The sequence below is a fragment of the Sander vitreus genome, chromosome 14, assembly GCF_031162955.1.
Source record: "Sander vitreus isolate 19-12246 chromosome 14, sanVit1, whole genome shotgun sequence".
NCBI classification, from domain to species: Eukaryota; Metazoa; Chordata; class Actinopteri; order Perciformes; family Percidae; genus Sander; species Sander vitreus.
In genome coordinates this window covers 12,319,897-12,340,136 of record NC_135868.1, presented here as the reverse complement: position 1 = coordinate 12,340,136, position 20,240 = coordinate 12,319,897, and the positions used below count along the sequence as shown (strand labels likewise).

The 20,240-nt window shown below is 37.5% G+C and overlaps 1 protein-coding gene across 6 annotated transcripts in view; it reads left to right on the top strand.

Annotated features, from left to right (window-relative positions):
* The window catches only part of LOC144529454 (myocyte-specific enhancer factor 2D homolog), a 29,600-nt gene that overhangs the window by 7,446 nt on the left and 1,914 nt on the right, over positions 1 to 20,240 (top strand). The window contains exons 2-12 of one of the 6 annotated variants that reach the window (XM_078268551.1): positions 991 to 1,389; positions 5,868 to 5,922; positions 6,578 to 6,781; positions 7,280 to 7,417; positions 8,318 to 8,534; positions 9,970 to 10,026; positions 10,728 to 10,909; positions 15,487 to 15,616; positions 15,809 to 16,034; positions 18,619 to 18,687; positions 19,963 to 20,013. In XM_078268551.1, the coding sequence (XP_078124677.1) occupies positions 6,608 to 6,781; positions 7,280 to 7,417; positions 8,318 to 8,534; positions 9,970 to 10,026; positions 10,728 to 10,909; positions 15,487 to 15,616; positions 15,809 to 16,034; positions 18,619 to 18,687; positions 19,963 to 20,013 (1,244 nt within the window). In that variant the 5' untranslated portion in view covers positions 991 to 1,389; positions 5,868 to 5,922; positions 6,578 to 6,607. The other 5 variants (XM_078268549.1, XM_078268555.1, XM_078268550.1 and 2 more) reach the window with 5 other exon arrangements.

Sequence of the window (20,240 nt, the reverse complement as noted above, 5' to 3'; positions counted from 1 at the left end):
CAGCGCCGTCAGTGATAGATTCACTAAACAACAGCCTTTTTTAAACAAAAGCATTTAAATGCTACATTTCAAATGTTTAGAATCCATCACTTAATTTGTTCATTATTATAGTATAATTATTTTAGGAATTATGTATGACATATTTTTAAATTAGCATTATTGCAAAAATGTCACGTACCCCCTGCAGTACTCCAAAGTACCCCTAGGGGCACACGTACCCCCATTTGAGAAACACTGCCTTAAAGGTCCCATGGCATGAAAATTTCACTTTATGAGGTTTTTTAACATTAATATGAGTTCCCCAGTGGCTAGAAATGGCGATAGGTGTAAACCAAGCCCTGGGTATCCTGCTCTGCCTTTTGAGAAAATGAAAGCTCAGATGGGCCAATCTGGAATCTTCCCTTTATGACATCATCAGGGGAAAGGTTACCTCCCCTTTGTCTGCTTTGCCCACCCAGAGAATTTGGCCCGCCCATGAGAAAGAGAGAGACATCATGGCTTGCAAACGAGCGAAGCATGGCAGTTGGTCAAGGCCACACCCCCACCCTTCACCTTGCCCCCCCTCTCTCCTCCTCAATAGCATTTAAAGCTACAGACACAGAAATGGCACATCCTAAGCAAAGCTCATTGTGGGACTGGCTCTAGTGGCTGTAATTCTGCACCAAGGCTGAATTTCGGGAAAGAGACTTCAGATACAGTATTAGGGTACCACTAAGGTCTATATAAAAGCATCCAAAAAGCAGCATGTCAGAGGACCTTTAATGTGTGTCTGTGACCACCTGCTGTAATAATCAGAAAGCATTGTGGTTTCTGTTGTTCTCAAGTAAATTTAGATTAAATTAGATTATGTTGTCATTTTATTTCTCACATGACATAATGATTTATTCATTTATAAATGCATGATCCTCATTAACTAATATCATCGATTTTATTTATTTCACATCTCGTTTTGATATTTGTATATTTGAGTAACCTTTCTGTCTCTTGCAGGAGAGGAGCGCTGCCCTCCTCACCACAGCAGCTGCAGGGAAGTTTGTCATTTTCATCCTTGTTGTACAAACAATGAACTGAGGACCTCAACGTCTCAACATCACACATCTCTGCAGCACCCACTATTCACTCTCACCTCCCCGTCAGTAAAAGGAGTCGACAGCGTTGCCTCACCACACCTGGGCAGAGAAATGTGTGTGTGCGTGTATCCTCGGATGCATGACTGTGTCTAAATGTTTTGGGGCTAAAGTAAGAGGTAGTAGACTGCACTTCCTCTCTCACCCTCTGAGAGTCTCTTCTCCACTTGACTGACTACGAAATTTGTCTCCACAATTGCAAAGCATCATGGGTAGGAAAAAGATTCAGATCCAACGGATCACTGATGAAAGAAACAAGCAGGTAAATCTCAACTTAGTTTGAAACATCTGTGTCTTTTTTATGGCTTACTATGGATGAGGGCTGCAACCAACAAGTGTTTTGGATCATTAGGCCTACTCCTAATACAGTTAACACCTTTTGTATAGGGAATTTATTTTTAGTGCTTTAAATCCAATCCATCCTTTTTTGGTACCTTCTAAAATATGTCTGTAGCACAGAGTATAGAAAACTTAAAAGTACCACAAATTGGTATTAAATGTCTCATCAGATTTATAATCTTGTCTATTCTTTAGCTTATGATTACAATTTTAAAATGTTAGACTGTATTCTGTTTAGATGCAGCAATAATCTCTTTTGCATTTTTGTTTTGTAAAATATTAGTTAATGTGTTCTTAATATGGCCAAACTTAATTTGAATGATTGAATCAGAGTAGGGTGCCACAGGACTCTTTATTTAGAAATTGAGTGATCAGTTAAAAATTCAGCTGTCTTAGATATTTATTTAAAAACAATACTGTTGTACATTACAGTCCATCAAGACATTTCCATCATTTTATTTTGAGTGCTTTTAAAACTAAAATGTAGTATTTTACAGGCAGTAATGTGTAAAAATGTATTTTGAATACATATAATAGTGCGCCCAGAGATTAAAAGTATGACACATGAGTAATGTGTGCAGTTTACTGATGTAAACTGAGTGATTGTGAGGTTTTAGTTATCTTTCACTACCAATCAAAGGCACCAGGCAGATTTTTATATTTTGGGGGAACTCGGCTATCTGGAGATCAATCACAGATGATTGTTGATTTGGCTTTATGCTTGTCCCATTCAAATGTACACATTTGCTGCAGTGAAAGGTAAACTCTGCAACAGGCTGTCCTTTTTTCAGGACCATTTATTTTGTTTCCTTTCTCCTCCAAAGATTTCATTGCATGAGGTGGCCACCCCACTTCACAGTAGGGGAGGTGTTGCGTGAGTGATGAGATGAGTTTTGGTTCTGCCAAACAAAGTGCTTTGTATCACTGCTAAAAAGTTCAATTTTGGTTTTATCACATAACAGAATATTTTGCATAATGCTCTCAGTCCTCCACATGTTTTTTCTTTCTTTCAATATCCAAGCACATTGCCATGAGTCATGTCTTTTTCTTTCTTTTTGCTTGTCTGCCATGCAGCCCAGATCTGTGAAATGCTGCATTGTTTGTTATTTTAGATCCACAATCACAGCAGCTCCTTCAGAATGGCTCTTGGTTTCCTAACCGTCTTTTTAAATTGGGTCGGATGAGTAGTCTTACAAAAATGTTAATTCTGTATTTTTAACGTTTTTGTGTCTTTCAGTAAATACTGATACATTCATCAGTTAAATTGTTGCAACGTAAGATATTAAGAATAATTTGTACGCAGCATAATTAAGTTAAAAGTGTCACTGAAAAATGGTTACATTTCAAATATGGCAATCTGTGTAAACATAATGTTAAGGTACATGGCAAAGAATTACAAAGGTAAGTCAGTTTGAATTCAGGTTATAACTGTCCACCTCACTATTGAATAGTTGGTTAATGGAAAATCAGTCCAGTTTTCTGGGCTTTTGACCTCTACTGTGACACTGAAAATAAACCCATTCATCATTAACAAATGTTTTATTGTGCCACAATGTAAATCTCTAGTTGGACCAAATAGTGTTCTGTATGTATAGTAGGTCAGAATACAGAAGTATGGACCACATCTAATGGTGCTGGAGGGAATTCAAAAAAAGACAACTTGTCTGAGAGAAGTCAATCACATTCCCAGTGATATTAATTTGTTTATGATTAAAAGTTTTTATTTCGACTTATAACAAAATACAGAACGTACAACTCCCCCACTCATCATCACCACTTAAGCGTTGGGTATACTCGAGCGCGACACTGTGCTCGGGCCACCGTAGCTGGCGCGTGCACTACGAGCATGCACGGATACGTTTATGCTCAACGCATTGTTTATTGCAGTATTCCCCAAAACACCAGAGGGCATACAAACAAGATTATCTGTAAATAAGCAAGAATTAGTAGAGAAGAGGAGAACGGAAGTAAAGGAAAGCAGGTTGCCTGGCAACATGAAGCTGATTTTTAGCTTTGACAAAACGATCTCTCGTATTTTTCCACACTCCAGCAAAATGTTTTTTTCTTTTCCCAGTGTGGTGTCTCTCTCTGAACACATATTTAAGGGTGTTTGACTCCTTGTGGTCTGTACACGAAGAATCACACTAGAGATGCACCGATTACAACTTTCTATAGGCCGATTCTGATTTTCTTTGAGTTAGGCCAGCCGATACCGATTTTAGCTGATACCGATTTCATTTTTTTCTAACCACTTTACAGCACACACAAATATTTATTTTCTATCTTTTCCTTTAATAGAAAATGTTACATTTTGCATAGAACATTTTTTAAATAGATAATTGATCGCTATAAAATACAACTATATAAATTACTCCTGGTGTGGGAAATTAACACACATCTAAAGTGCAATGTTATGTAAGAACCATTTCCTTCTTTTCACATCCAATATCCAACTAAACAAATGTGATATATTTAGCAAACTAAACTTCTGTATGTATGAAAACGGGGAAAACAGGTAATGTCAATAAAATAATATAAAAATAAAACAAATATAGCCTTAATGCAGTATAAAGATATTTCTCAAAACACACACACACATCCTGTTTGAACGTCAACAGTAACGTTACCTAAACAGCGTGTAGTTACTTTTTTAGCAAGTTTTCTTCATGTGTCATTGTGCATAAATGTGAAGACTACCGTTGCTGTCAACAGGCTTATCTGCTAACGTTAGCTACCGATGGTTACCTCGGAACAATCCAGCAAATAGACGGTAGGCTACCCTAGAGTGCCGTTACCTGAAACTAGAGATGTTCCAATACCGATACCAGTATCGGTATCGGCTCCGATACTGCCTAAAACGCTGGTATCGGGAAGTATTGGAGTTTATGCACCGATCCGATACCACATAATGAAGCCCTAAAGAAAATCTACGTTAAAGTAGTTTATGTTCTTTTTCCGTTTTATAACTGACTGTCAAACTGCGGAATAAAAGAAAGTTCTGTGGCATTCATGTTTCACAAAGAGTTTAACCTGAGCCAGACCGACAACAAAGATAGAAATCATATCACATATATACAGGGATAGTAGTATACAGCTGTTAAAACATAATAAAATATATGACACACTGGTATCGAATCGGTACTCGGTATCGGCCGATACGCAAGTTCAGGTATCAGAATTGGTATCGGAAAGCAAAAAATGGTATCGGACCATCTCTACCTGAAACCGATGATTTAACGTCACCGCTCATTTTACACACAGTTTAGCAACAAAACTAAACTCTTTAAAGATTACTATGTTTTTAATGTTGGTTTTAAGCGGTATGCACCCCCACTAACCTGGAAAGCGTTTTAAACAGTAACGTTAATACAGCGTGTCGGAGAAAATACAGCGTCTCTTTTTTTTTTTTGTCTCCTACAGTGGCCAGCGGGGCATCAGAGGCAGAGGGACCACACAGCGTTTGCTAACGTTAGCTTCTTGTCTCATCTGGGGTCTGATACACTCATCAAAGTCAGTGTGCCCAACGCTATTTTCCGATAACTGTAGCTGTCATATTTCACGGGACCCATGTGAGTGCGGTTTTCATGTTCCAGTTTTTCAGCCTCGGAGGGGAGAGAGAGCGGCTGACTGTTCGAGCCGTGTGTAATTACGACTTTATGACATTTCATGAACAGCTGATTGAGCGGCAGTGTGCCGCTGCTACATGCGCAGTGGGCGCGTAGTTAAAAAAATTCTGAGGTGCGCGACCATGCGCCACGACCATGCACCGCGACAGCTTGCGAAGCCTTCGTGCTGGAAACGACAGTCGTGGTGATGTCATTTTATGGAACCTCGCGCCCGGAACACAGCGGCGACCATAAACCTAGCTTTACTTATACAAAAATGAAGATGAAATAATAACCATAATATTCAATACTATAAAATAACAAAATAGACAGCTGCAAACAAAATAAACATATATGACAAAACAATAGGCAAGGCAGCTTTATTTGTATAGCACATTTCAGCAACAAGGCAATTCAAAGTGCTTAACACAAAACATTAAAGAGTAGTTAAAACAGTTAAGAATATAAAAACGGCTATATACAAGAGTAAAAGTTAAAGTGCAGTGTAAAATAGGGAACAATTACTTAAAGAAAGTCAGCATCAAACAGAAAAGTCTTCTTGAAGTACATATGCCTCTCCACAGTACATGGCTTCTTAGGAGCCCTCTAGAAAGCGTAAATACTTTACCCATTTTCTAGTGTAGACATTCAATCTTGCAAACTGTTTGTATGACATTTTTTCAAATGCTGCTAAAGGCACCCCTTCATTCCTCCATCCTCTTAGAAGAATCTGTCTGGCTATCATTAAACTAGTTTAGACCCATAAGTTTCTTATGTGCTTATCTATCCCACCTAGGATTGAACAATCTCCTTAGGCTGAATGGAACCTGGGTCCCTGCAAGGAGACATAGGTTATTATGTATTGTAATTTGTGATATCAAAATTGTAATATATTAGTCCAATTATTTTTGTTTGAAGTAGTTTTACACAACATTAGAGAGTCAAGGCTAAAAATAAAATCAACGAATGTCAAAATTCAGAGCATTTACTTTCAATGCATAAAACTGGTTGTATTAGTATTAAATGATAAAAAAGTGACAGGTTAAGCTACTGTATTTCATTGTTGTGCTAATAGTTAGGAGTCATAAAAGGTCCACAAAAACAAGGATGCTTCATTTATTATTAATGCGGAAACCTGACTCTACTGTGTTTCAGTGATTGTTCTGACAGAAAAATACTATTTGTTGAGTTTGTTACCCAGTGTGTCTGCCAGTAATGTGACTATATATTTTCTCACGTCATTAACTTCTTCTCTTGAACTGGGAATTTCAATTTGACTTGCAATTTTAGACTTTGTGAGGATCACCGAAGACCTATTTATAATAATATTTGACAGACTTGAAAGAGGGGGAAATGGAGAAACTCTGATCAGTTATACACAGAAAAGGTCAAGTTGTATACCTGAATTCTTTAGTAGTTTTTAATGAAGGGTATGTAGTCACATACCTTTTTTTTTTTTGTTTTTTTTTTCTCTGCCTCGTTTCCCTCTTCACAACTTTCTCTCAGGTGACATTCACAAAGCGAAAGTTTGGCTTGATGAAGAAAGCCTACGAGCTGAGTGTATTGTGTGACTGCGAGATCGCTCTGATCATCTTCAACCACGCAAACAAGCTATTCCAGTATGCCAGTACTGACATGGACAAGGTCTTGCTCAAATACACAGAGTACAACGAGCCTCACGAGAGCCGAACCAATGCAGACATTATTGAGGTAAATTCATCACAACAGCAGCGTTTGTGTACAAGTTAAGATTTACAGTTCAGTTGCTAAAGTTTTAGGTCATCTAAAACATTTAGTTTATGTGTTGCAACATTTATTATTACAGGGAGACTTTACCTTTAAACGGAGATAAAATGCCAACTATTATTTATGGGTGTCAGTTAAAAATCGGGGCACTTATCTGGTTGATTAATAAATCCTAAGTGCCACCTTGTAGCCTTTATATAGAAACAAACACTAGAGGCAGCATGTGCTTGGTAGCACATACAGGTGTTTTCCACGTAATTGGTAAAATTGTGACCACCTTTTGTACAAGAGATATCAGGACGCAAATAAGTAGTTACAATAACATTTAGATAAGTATCGGATCTGAGTTGGTGTTGTAAATATAGGATCGGGTTTGGCGCGATTTAAAAACTACCAGCTTATTAAGCAACTAAACTGACTGATTTTACACTACTCTCACTTTTTTTTAATGTATTTTCATAGACTTTGAGAAAGAAAGGCTTCAATGGTTGTGACAGTCCAGAGCCGGATGGTGAAGACTCCATCGACCAAAGTCCCCTTAATGATGACAAATACCGTAAGACCACAGAGGACCTGGATGTTCTCTTCAAACGCTACGGAGTAAGTAATATAGTATACTGTAATTACTGTTTGTTCTGCTTCTCTCTTGACTGTAGACTACAAACTTTTGTCTGTTATCATTCAGTGTTTGGTTTGAGTACCTACAGGAAACAGCTACTGGGGTGAAGTTCGGCTAACTAGTTGTTTCACACTTTTTTCACTGGGTGTTTTGCAGAAGACCAGAAACTTTGGATCATCATATGAGACAATAGATATGTAAACGGTTTTCTTTTGGCCAATGTCATATTTTGCCATAGTTTTTAAAGCAAGTTAAGGAGACTATATTATGTTATAAAGTAAATCCATCTTGGCTAATACGCTTGGCACACCAGAGTGTTTTGTTTCAACCTCAACTTTCCCATTTAGGCTGCACAGTTTGTTAGTTCTTCCTGGCCTTATGTGTCCAGCTTTTGTTTAAAGACCTGAAAAGTCCACTCCTTACTTTTACTATATGCTGATGATACTCACCTGTATTTCTCACTTAAATCAAACTGCCCCAGTGGCATTACATTATTGCTGCACTTTATCTTAAGGACCAGCTTCAACTTAATGTAGGATGTAGAATGAAGATCCTTAATATTTACTTTTATCTAAACACAAATTCTATCATGAATTTGGAGAAATAAAGTAATTGGGATGTGGTGATCAAACACGTACAGGCTTAACTCTCCATTTTGCTGAGCTAGGACAGTAAAATAAATTCTGAAGTTTGTGTTGCTAACCTGTAGTTAGAGCCACTAGATACATTGTCTTGGATATTAGCTTTTTAAGACACTATTAGCTTACCAAAGATACTGTATATATGTGTGCAAATGTGCTGTCTAAAAAACGTGAACGGAGCGATGAGAAGTTGTCCTACGATGAAGACTAAATGTGAAATTCTTGCATCCCACTTTGCAGCAGTCGACAGCTCCGCCCCAGACGTTCTCCATGCCAGTCACAGTCCAGGCGTCTAATCAAAGCACACTGCAGTTCAGTAACCCTGGCAACGCACTGGTAACTACCTCCTATGTAACATCATCATCGCTCACGGATACCCACCTCCTGTCGCCACAGCAACCGGCTCTTCAGAGAAATACGCTGTCTCCTGGGTTGCCACAGCGACCAGCCAGTGCAGGTAAGCGAGTGATACTCTACCTAGTGTGGCAAGACTGAAGTCGTCCATAGACTTAAAATACCAGCAGAAACAGACTGTAAACCATCGACCAGCCTCTTCCTTTTGCTAAAAGATATTTCTGACATGAAGAAAAACAAGGAATACTTCTAAAGTAGTAATTTTGGCTACAGCCTCAAATTTAAGTTATTTTTCTACTTCTACACTATCTACTCCCCTTCATGTTTACCTCCTCAAGGATAATATTGTAATGTTGTAGCTCTTGTTTTTAGTTATTATTTCACAGACCTGCAGTGGATATTGTATGTAGTTCCTTATCATTACATGTCAAGAGCTGATTAGTTCTTCAGGGAGTGGTGCACATTCCTCTGCACTGGACTATTCTGCAGTGGTGACATTTACTTCACTCCTCCTCCAACTTAGAATTCTTTTTTGACCTTTAAAGGTCCCATGGGATGAAAATTTCACTTTATGAGGTTTTTTAACATTAATATGAGTTCCCCCAGCCTGCCTATGTTCCCCCAGTGGCTAGAAATGGCGATAGGTGTAAACCGAGCCCTGGGTATCCTGCTCTGCCTTTTGAGAAAATGAAAGCTCAGATGGGCCGATCTGGAATCTCCTCCTTATGACGTCATAAGGAGGAAGGTTACCTCCCCTTTCTCTGCTTTGTCCGCCCAGAGAATTTGGCCCGCCCATGAGAAAGAGAGAGACATCATGGCTTGCAAACAAGCAAAGTGGCAGTTGGTCAAGGCCACACCCCCACCCTCCACCTTGCCCCCCCCTCTCTCCTCCTCAATAGCATTTAAAGCTACAGACACAGAAATGGCACATCCTAAGTAAAGCTCATTGTGGGACTGGCTCTAGTAGCTGTAATTCTGCACCAAGGCTGAATTTCTGGAAAGAGACTTCAGATACAGTATTAGGGGACCACTAAGGTCTATATAAAAGTATCCAAAAAGCAGCATGTCATGATGTCTTTTAAATTATTAATTCCTAGCTGTATCAACCAAATATTAAGCATTGAAGAACTGTAGTTAATAAGTGTGGCTTGTAATTACATATTGCCTTTTACACTTGTCATTTCTAGTATGTCATATCTGGATGAAATCCAAATGAGATTTAAGACACTTTCATTTACACTTATTCACATATATGAGTCTCCGTTGGCCAGATCACAATTCTGGTCTCAATTCTGGACCCTGGTCATGCAAACCAGGGTCAGCCCTGAAAAGTAATTGTTGACCTTGGAATAAGTTTTTGATTATATTGTAGATTAGTTTTTTCAGAGCTGCAGTATGTGGTCTGACAGTACAAGTTTCAACACATTGTTGCTTCGTAATTTAAAAAAAATTTTTTTGTCAGAATGAATAGAAGTTTGTACAATGTGAAAGCTTCTAGTGTTGTTTTGCTTTTTACTCTATTCATTCGTTTTCAATAGGAGCTCTTCTTGGAGGCGAGCTGAATAATTCAAATGGAGGATGCCCAAGTCCAGTCCGTGAGTACTCTACTACTATATATGTTCAGATTCTGAGTTTGGTTTATTGTTACCTTTTTGAACGCCAAGAGTTCCTCTGGTATCTGTTCTGTATTAGAGTATTTTCCCCAAATCCTCTCCTGTCTGCACCATCTGTGACTGTGCCTTGAAGGGATCAGGGGATGCCACCAGTAACATGAACAGACATACATGGGATTCCCAGCAGCTTTAAAGAACACTATTTAACAATATGGCACGTTACTGTCCATTTATTTTGAATGTTTGCACAGGAAAATGTTTTTGTATGCTTAATTTTCATTTGATATTTAATATAAAAAAATAAACACCTTTGTTTTAGGTCTTTTGGCTCCCAAATCATATTTATTATTTGACGAAATGTTGACATTTGAAAGAATCTTGACATCATGTCCAATAATTACCAACACAAAAAAGATTCTGAAATCATCTTTTTAGCTGTTTTTAGATTGGGTTTTTACTCCGGATAAGGTGACGTTAGCTTTTACAAACAGCTTTATTCTGTCACCGTTGACATATCTTTAAATTAGTGTCTCAGAATAGAATAACACTTTGGGAAAGAAAGCTGTGGTGGATTATTTTAACACAATTTTGAGTGCACTTAGTTTCCGTACCCCGCTGTCTGCATTCACCTGTTTTGATATTCCTATTGATTTCTGTCCATTCGAACCTCTTTCTCCCCGCAGCTAATGGATACACCAGTGCCAGGGCCTCCCCAGGCCTACTCACCGTTTCCAACGGCAACAGTCTAGGGAAAGTAGTTCCGGCCAAGTCTCCACCCCCACCTCCAAGCCCCCAGATGGTCAACAGCCGCAAGCCAGACCTCCGAGTCATCACCTCACAGGGCGGAAAAAGCCTCATGCAGATGGTGAGCTTAACCAAGCCGAACTTGTGCTGTCTGGGTACTTTCAGTTAACATTTTGAACCTTATACAGTGAAAAAATGGCACTTTATGCCTTTTGTTAACCTGCTTAGTCATATAATTATAAAAAGTAAGGATCTTACAGCAATTAGAAAAGCAGACAGCTGATACCTGAAACCAGGTCCAATTAGGTATCGGGGACATGAGAGGATAGAAATTATTTTCATTTGATCTCAGAAAAGCATGCCTTCACTGGTCCAATGAAATGGAAAACTAACCAAAAACATTGAGAATTTACATATTTATACTATGACAATGTTTATATAGAATATAAACAGTCTGTTAGAGGCTGTTTGCCATTATGTTTGTGTTTTTAGTAAAGAGAGATTTGTGCTCTCCACTCTATGTTCAACATCTCATTATTTATTTTGGCAAAGTTAGTAAAGTCTCGAATGAATCAGCCTACCCCACTGACATACTCATTACCTTTTTAACTAAACATGCACCCACGTTAGCTTAAAGCTATAACTTATGACTAAAACAAACGTGGTCCATTTAATAGCTGTTCTGGAGCTTTTGATTTTGTCACACAATCTTCCTAAGCAGTTTGCAGACTACAAATTTCCATTTTGTTTTTGCACACCTGAAATATTTCTATATTCACAATGAATCACAGGACTTCTTGTTTGTCAGACAGACCCACCGAGAATTATCTCCTGCAGTTCCTCTCAGCTCAATGGTTTGGTTTTACAGCTCACAACTTTAATGTTTTGATTCAGTCTAACCACTCTTGACATTATTTCAGCAACAAGGCTCTGATAAACCACTGTACTCTACCTGCCAAGCACCAAACGACAGACAGACACAATTAGTGACTAGCAGGTGAACAAAGCAATTTAGCAGCTGAAAAGCAAGATATTCCCCTCAGGAGTTGGGGCAGACCAAAACAGAGCTAAAAGGAATACTGGGATTACAATCATCAAGTGACCGCAGAGACACAACTCCAAATAAATGCTAATGTTGCTCTGTCTCTGCTAGCTGTATCAATAGGCATATGTTTGATAACCTGTTCACAAAATCAACTTTATAAAGTGAAAATATGTCAGTGTTGTGCGGCCAAAAAAAAAGTTATTGCAGGTTTAAGGACTGTAAAAAACAGAAAACTGTTGTTCCACTGTTGTGGAAGATCTTGTGATATATATATATATATATATATATATATATATATATATATATATATATATATATATATATATATATATATATATATATATATATATATATGTATGTGTATATGTGTATATATATATGTGTATATGTGTATATATATATGTGTATATGTGTATATATATATATATATGTGTATATATATATATATATATATATATATATATATATATATATATATATATATATATATATATATATATATATATATATATATATATATATATATATGTATATATATATATATATATACAAAAGCTGCAGAACAGCTACTAAATGGACCTTGTGGTTAGATTATTTTTTCAACTTTTTCACGTGTGCTGTCCCCTGGTGATTGGAGGCAGAGTGTTGGCACCTTCTGTGAATTCAGGTCCCACACATTCAGTGTAACGATTAGCATACATTGATTTATTTCATAGGTAACCTAAAAGTAGCCTGCCACTATTTTTCTAATTGCTCTATTTACTATTATTTACAAATATAGAGTTGTAACTATCTCTGTTACCACCCTTTGCAGACAGAGGATGAGCTGGAATTGGTAAACGAGGTGATTTTTCCCCATGTCATTCACTTTGTCTGGACATTATTAGCATGGTTAAATACTGTAAAAGACTTTCTCATTGGTTTGGTCTTGCTCCACTGACATTTCTTGGGATACTCTTCAGCTTGTGGTTCCCACCTGACTGCATGTGGTTCAGGGCTCATGGTTGTGGTGTTAGGATCATGATCTTCGCAGTGATAATCAGACCCCCACAGTAATCAGTGCTTTAGCAGAATTGTCTTTGAGTAATCCTGTCAGTTTTGAACCAGGCCCATTTACGTCATCATATGATACCACTTACAGTAGAGCATGGGTGTCTCTTCACTTGGCATTGTGGTGCGAAGCGCCGCGGAGCATGTTCCCCCTTCACTGACACTCATTTTCACCTTCCACCAAAATATTCAATAAGAGATGTTTACAAACTAACTGGCATTACATTAAAGGCATTTCACTGAAATGTTTTTCCTCAGTCACATCTTTATATGTAGCTCCAAAGCATCTGCAGCCAACACTTAACTTAAAGTGTTTAATGCTTCAGGATTGTGTGCATCCCAATCTTTGGTTGCATTTACTTTGAAATCAAATGTTACACGTGTTAAAAATTGTAAGTAGATTAACATAAATTATTTTGATAATTGATCAAAAGTTTCACTTATTTTCAAGCAAATGTTTTTCTCTGTCATGTATGAGAATAACATATTAATAAAACATAAATAATAATAATATGCTAAATACTTGGGTTTTTGACTGTTGGTCAATATGTCACCTTCGCCTCTGGGAAATTATAAAGGGCATTTTTCATTATTTTCTGACATTATATGGACATACATAATTACATACGATAAACACACATTACTTATTATGAAATGAATATAAACATTTTAAAAAAAATAGATTATTATACAAAATGTACGTACAACTTACTGATTGAGAACGCTTGTTATCCTGTAAAACCTCATTTCAATTTAAGCTGAATTTATTCAGAGAGATGGATGATGGCTGCTGCTTTCTGCTGCTGGTGCGGATTGTCAGTCGCACCCCTTTTACAATTCCACTCAAAGTTGACAGGCAAGAATCTCATTTTCCAGAGGATAGTGATTCATTTTCATCACTTTCACCCTGCCACCCCTCCTCACTTCTTCAGAAAGGCAGTTAATTGAATCGGGCCCCGCTCGCTGGTCTCTCTCTCTCTCTCTCTCTCTCTCTCTCTCTCTCTCTCTCTCTCTCTCTCTCTCTCTCTCTCTCTGTAAATTCAGACAATGTTTCCTCCCAGGATAATCTGCATTCACAAGGTCTCACAATTCAGAAGAGTAATTTCAGATCAGAATTATTGCATCTTTGGCTTTTTGTATGCAGGACCTTTTTTCCCTTACAAAGGCCCTCCATTGATTTTATCAGTGTTAGAATTCAGCTGAACCAGACTCCAGATTGTTGTGCTGCTTCAGAGATTTGTGTCTTTCTGTGCATGTACATGATAATAAAACCTCATGGTAGCAGTTTCACAGATTTAGCAGCATGTCTGTTGCACCTGTGTTTGAGAAACACTAGATATTTTGTCATCCAAGTGACTGACGTGATGTACAATCACTGAGCAAGCAGCAGCTTTGTTCCCTGTTCTCTGAAAATGAATGATTGAAACATAAAAAGCATGGAAAGCAAGCAAAATACTGTAAGACCTGTGGTGACATCCACTGGAGAAACATGAGATGAGCGTTCCATTGAGTTAAAAGTCAAACAGGATCTGGGTCACAATGGTTGGAGATAACTTCCAGTGCCTGATTTAATCTGCATGGACGACTCAACAGTTATAATTTATAAAACACAACTTGTACTGTTTGTACAGTATAGTAGATGGTATTAGAGCTGAAATTGTTAGTCAATGAATCGATATGTCATTCTTCAAAAAATTAATCAGAAAAAACAATTATAATAAATATTCACTGCTTTTAGCTTTTTAAATGTGAATTTTGTTGGTTTTTTTTGTTCTGTGATACTAAATTGAATACCTGAAAGTTGTGGCCTGCTGGTTGGACAAAACAAGGAATTTGATTAAGTCAGATTTTGGGATCTTGTCTTTTACTATTTTCCAACGTTTTATAGATCAAGCAATTAATTGATTAATCGAGAAAATACTGGGCAGATTAATTGATAAAGAAAATAATTGTTTGTTGCAGCCCTAAATAGTATTATATAGTTGTATATATGATGAGAAATGTACACCTTTCTTGTGAAATGATTCTAAACGGTACAGAATAATTAAAAATGATTTGTTTAAAAATAGATGCATAAGTAGTGAATATGACACTTTCTCAATTAAAGCACAGTTAATTGTGCTTTAATGACTTAATTTAAAGTCTTGTTAAAGAATAAACCCATGGGGCGCCCTGGTTGCCTAAGTGTTGACTATAAACTGCAATATCCCTGGTTAATGTCAGTCACCCTCCTGTATTTCCTGTCATCTCTCACTGTTGCTACCTTATAAAAGCATGATTTGCTCAAAACAAATCCTTAAAAAAACTGACCTGATACATAATTATATATATGGTTGGATAAATTGCCTTTAATGTAATACGTCTGTTTATGGCACACACAAAACAATGAAACTGTTTTTGATGCATGATATCAAGAACCTCCTGATAGTAAATCCACTTGACTTTGAGATTTACTTGACTCGGTACATCATAATGAATCCAGCCATACGCACATTTCCATTTCCAGCATGTCAGAATTTACATCGAAATAAGTCTTTTAGTATGAGGCCACATGTGAAAATTGTTTGCGCTGTGAATAACATGTTGGTGTCCTCTTCTGGCAGAACGCCCAGCGGCTGGCAGCAGGAACCCAGGTGGCACAAAGCCTGACCACACCGGTGGTCTCTGTGGCCACGCCGAGCCTCCTGGCACAGGGGCTGCCCTTCTCCGCCATGCCCACTGCGTACAACACAGGTGAACTGAACACATGAGAGTGAGAATATCCTTTTAGTTAAGGGAGAACACAACAGGTGGCTGTAAGAAAGTCCTAGATATATTTTTATATTAGAGTCAAAATACATGTGTGTATATAATGTATCCCAGTTAATTAAATTTAGAAAATGTGAGCTTTACGTTTTGACTTTTGTATCCTTTGTCCTCTCTCAGAGTATCAGCTGACCAGTGCAGACATCACTGCTTTACACGCTCTGGCGTCACCTGGCGGCTTGTTGCCAACCAGTGTGTCCACATGGCAACAGCAGCAGGCTGTTTCCCAGCAGCAGCAACAACAGGCGCAGCAGCAGCAGCAGCAGCAACAACAGCAGCAACAACAACAACAACAACAACAGCACCAACAACAACAACTTAGTCTTGCATCGCTTAGCAACTTGGTGTAAGTCTTTTCCTAATTTTCTCGTCTGCACTGTGTCATTCTTTTAAATCTGGTTTCCTAATAGCTCCTCCGTCACTCACATCCAGTGTCAGGGATGATGATGATGATGATGATAATGATGGGCGGCGGCAGCTGACATATTTGTGGTGTAAATGCTCTGTGTACTGACAACCTTCTTAACACTGAAATACTTTACTGCTGACCTTCCCAGTCAGTTTGCATGATATCCATACCATGATGTTTATATGCAAGCAATTCACATTCCTTTTTAGTGAATTGATCTCTCACCCGCATCTCACCATCTCAGCCTCTTCATAACATCAATCTGAATACCTGGTATTCACTGTTTCTGGAGTTGATGCACTTCAGCAGTATGAAACAGTTTCACCGTCTGAAGGATCCTTTATTAATAACATGAGTAACATTTGTAACTGCAGAATTGATTGCCTATTAGAATCTCAACATCTTTTATTATTGGCAGTGGTGGTTAGAAACGCGTTACGTCTACTTTGTTACATGTACTCAGTTACATGCACTTGAGTAATGTTTTAAATAAGTTGTACTTCTAAGTTGTTTTACAGAATACATTTTACAGTAGTACATTTGCGCTAAAATATATGTACTTCTACTCCATTACATTGGGCTACACACTTCTCACTACTTTTACTGATACATTTAGCTATAAGTAATTTTTATATTCAGCACAACAGCGATTATCCGACAGCGAGTGATAAGAAAGCCTACTAGCCAATCATAGCACCACAGATGGAAGGGAGGTGTGGCCTGACCCCTTCCACAACCCCCTTTAATTGACTACAGTTCAAGATCATGGTAGAAGATTAAACGCCTTCGTCTTTTTCAGAAGAGGCACATGCACATCCCTGTCCCAACATCCAGACCCTGTTTGCCTTTCTACAGTCTTACTGTATTATGCGCTGCCTACTTTGGACATCTCAATCTACAAGAATTCCACATTGAATCTGAAAAAACGTGTGACCTGTTACAACCAGTACATTGATGTAATAAATTGCATCTAATAAAGTCACTCACTACTTGAGTAGTTTTTTACGAGATACTTTTTTACTCTTAGTCAAGTAGTTTGAGTAATTTGACTCTAGTGCCTTTTGTGTTTACACTACCCACCATTAAATATTTGTTTACCCATAATGGTTTTGAACCTGGCAACCCAAAAGTGGTACACATTAATGGCTTTTATTTGATCTATAAAACAATAGTAAATTATGTATTAACCTTTAATTTAAGCCATTACTTACTGTCCTATTTACATTAAACTGGTAACATTAAACTAGAACGGGCCGATATAATCTTAAATCAATATTTAAATGTACACATAAATCAGCCCATTTTAACTATTGTTCATTTAAAGCTCTGATTTAGTTTCCAGTATATTTACATTTACTAAACAATTAAAAGATAACTAGTTTGAATTAAAGAACTTTTTTTTTTTTTATCTTATGCATTACAAAAATGAAAGGAAATCATTTATGTAAACACACTTCCACTAAACCTCTGCACTGCTGCATTAGGTTGCGGGTTAATTATTGGTTTAGGTTAAGTGTTCTTATGTTATTGTATAAGCGTGCCCTGTACTGGCAGTCGCGTCCCCTTCAGTGGCTAAAACGTGATTTTAAAAAAACACATAGCAGGGAGGTATATCTCCCAGCCCTAATACAAACCATGTTATACACAACTGGTGCATAGTCATTATTTACAGTATATACAATGAACTTCAGGGTTTAGAAAGCGATACATAGCTAAATGTTTTATCTCCTCATTTTATGTAGATGTAAAAAAGATTATTAGTTTAATTTTAAATAAAGAATGTAAAGTTCTGTAAAATGTAAATGTAAAGAGCTACTGGATTTCCTGCATTGTAGTTACATACTTTGTAAGATCAGGTAATTGAGGGTCCCGGTTATAATGGGGGGCCTTGCTGGCAAACTTCTATCATAGTTGAGTCAACAAATAACCTTTTTAAATTACAGTATGTGTAACATTATGTTAAGTAACCTTCAAAGTAATGACTTTGGAGACAAAACATTAAACAGAGTTACAGTGTCTTGATATGTATGGATCCGCATGTTTGGGAGAAACACGTACACACTTGTTACTGTCTCAGTCAGGAGCCTTTCTGTAAACTAAGGATTACAAATAAACTTTTCTTTAAAGAAGTAAAAGATTCTGCCAGTGGTGTACGATAATTTAGCTTGAATTTAATGTAATTTGCTCTGTGGATACAGTATGTGGGTTTTTCCTAGAAATGAGACGCAAAAAAAAGTAGTATCAAGTACGTGATTTGAGGAAATTCTTATTAAAGTTGAGATTTTTGGGGAACACCCTTGGCAGATGTTTTTCACTTTTTTCTTCTTTTATATAAGATTGTATGTCAAGATTTAACGAAGAAGACTGAGAAGCCTCTGTATTAGGTCAGAGGACTTGTTAAAAATGATAGCAGTTGCAGTGTGACAAGAGCTGCATGAGCTGAAAGCTGCAGGGTTCGAGTTGTGTCTTTGGTAGCATGAACACCAGATTCTTGAAGTGTGTTCTCTCCTCTTGTCCACAGCATGTGGGGCCTGGACAAACAGAGCAGTGAGCTGTCTAGCCAGGTGTCCAGTCTGGCTGCCAATCTGAGGTGAACAGCCACTACTAGTGTGTGTGAAATGTCATGACCTTGTCTGTAGCAGGGTTTGAAGTCCACTTTGCATTTGAAGGGCTTCTTTCTAAAACAAAACGCATACAGTAAATGTGCAGCCATATACATACAGGAGAATTTACATTTCAAGAAATATTTAATTTTTATTAAATTTAAGTTGTAATATAGCTTGTGATGCAAGTAATCCCATGAAGTTCTAAGGTAGTTTACCTTAAAATATATGTGATACAAACTGTGCTATTAGCTAAGCATATTAACTCGTAATTAAATTTATATTTTACGGTCTGAGCACCTTGTAAAGTAACTTTGCTGTATAGAAACTGTACATCAGTCAATCACTACAACATGATGCATTTTAAAGCAGCACAAATAAAAAAATGTTGATGCAGAAAAGATCTTTATAAATTTCTTTTCTGCATCCAAAACATTTAATTATAAAAAATTTAACACTGCAGCAAAGTTAATAATATATTATAAGCTTTAAGATTTTTTTTTTCTACTGGTCTGCACAATTAATTGTTAACCTCAGCTTCAAGGAAATCAAACTATTCCTCTTATTGTTCCTGTCCTATTTTATGCTACAGCCCTGGAACACCCACATATACGGTGGCCTCTAAGGACCAAACGCATGCAAAGGTGAAAGCCCAACACTGAAAATCATAAAATGCTACAACTGCAAAAAAGTCGAATCCAAATTTACAAACAATGCAAATATCAACCTATCAAAGCTTCAATATATTTGCTGTAATTTCCCTCATTTGTGTTCCTTCTCTTGCTGCACATTTCTGTTGTTTTAGTAGTTGCAGCCTTTGAGGCACAGTTAACTTTAAACTTTAAATAATCCTCAATTTACCATGAAAAGTACCTTTTATTGAAGAAAAAAAAACTGTTAAAAAAGTTAATGTTTTTGCATTCACTCTCGTATGCATTTTTGTCCTTAAGGGCCACCGTACAAATCTGTCCAACATTCAGAACATGTCACTTTCCTAATTAACACATTTATTCTTGTGTAAATGCTCCATTTACTGTGTTTGTAGATCAGAAAACAAGATTATCATGTCTGGATTTTTATGTGTGCTGGAACAAAAAAATTCAGCAGGTTAGGGTCTTTGTGTTTCTGATGCTAAGACATTAACATTATTGCTGTTGAAGAAACTTTGCTCGCAATAATGTTTCACACTTTTCTCCACACATGCCTTCTAATCCACCTCTTTCCCTTGGTTTGGGCTCCAACTTTTTGTTTTCTCCCCACAGTGTTGGCTCTCCGTCCAACCTGCTCTTGGGTAGAGATGAGTGGTTGGGCCGGTACTGTATCACACTTCCTTTTTCCTGTGTGTCTGTGTGCTTTTGGCTGGCTCCCCCTAAGCATGTCTGGTGCTGCCTGCAGTCAAACAGGAAATAAGACAAAGTTCCGGCTTCCACCATGTTCTCTAACCCAATATAATTTTCTGTTTATCATCTGTAGTTTCTTCACATCATAGCTGACTCACTGCGAACCACCCTGTCACACGAATCATTTCATGCTTCCTGGG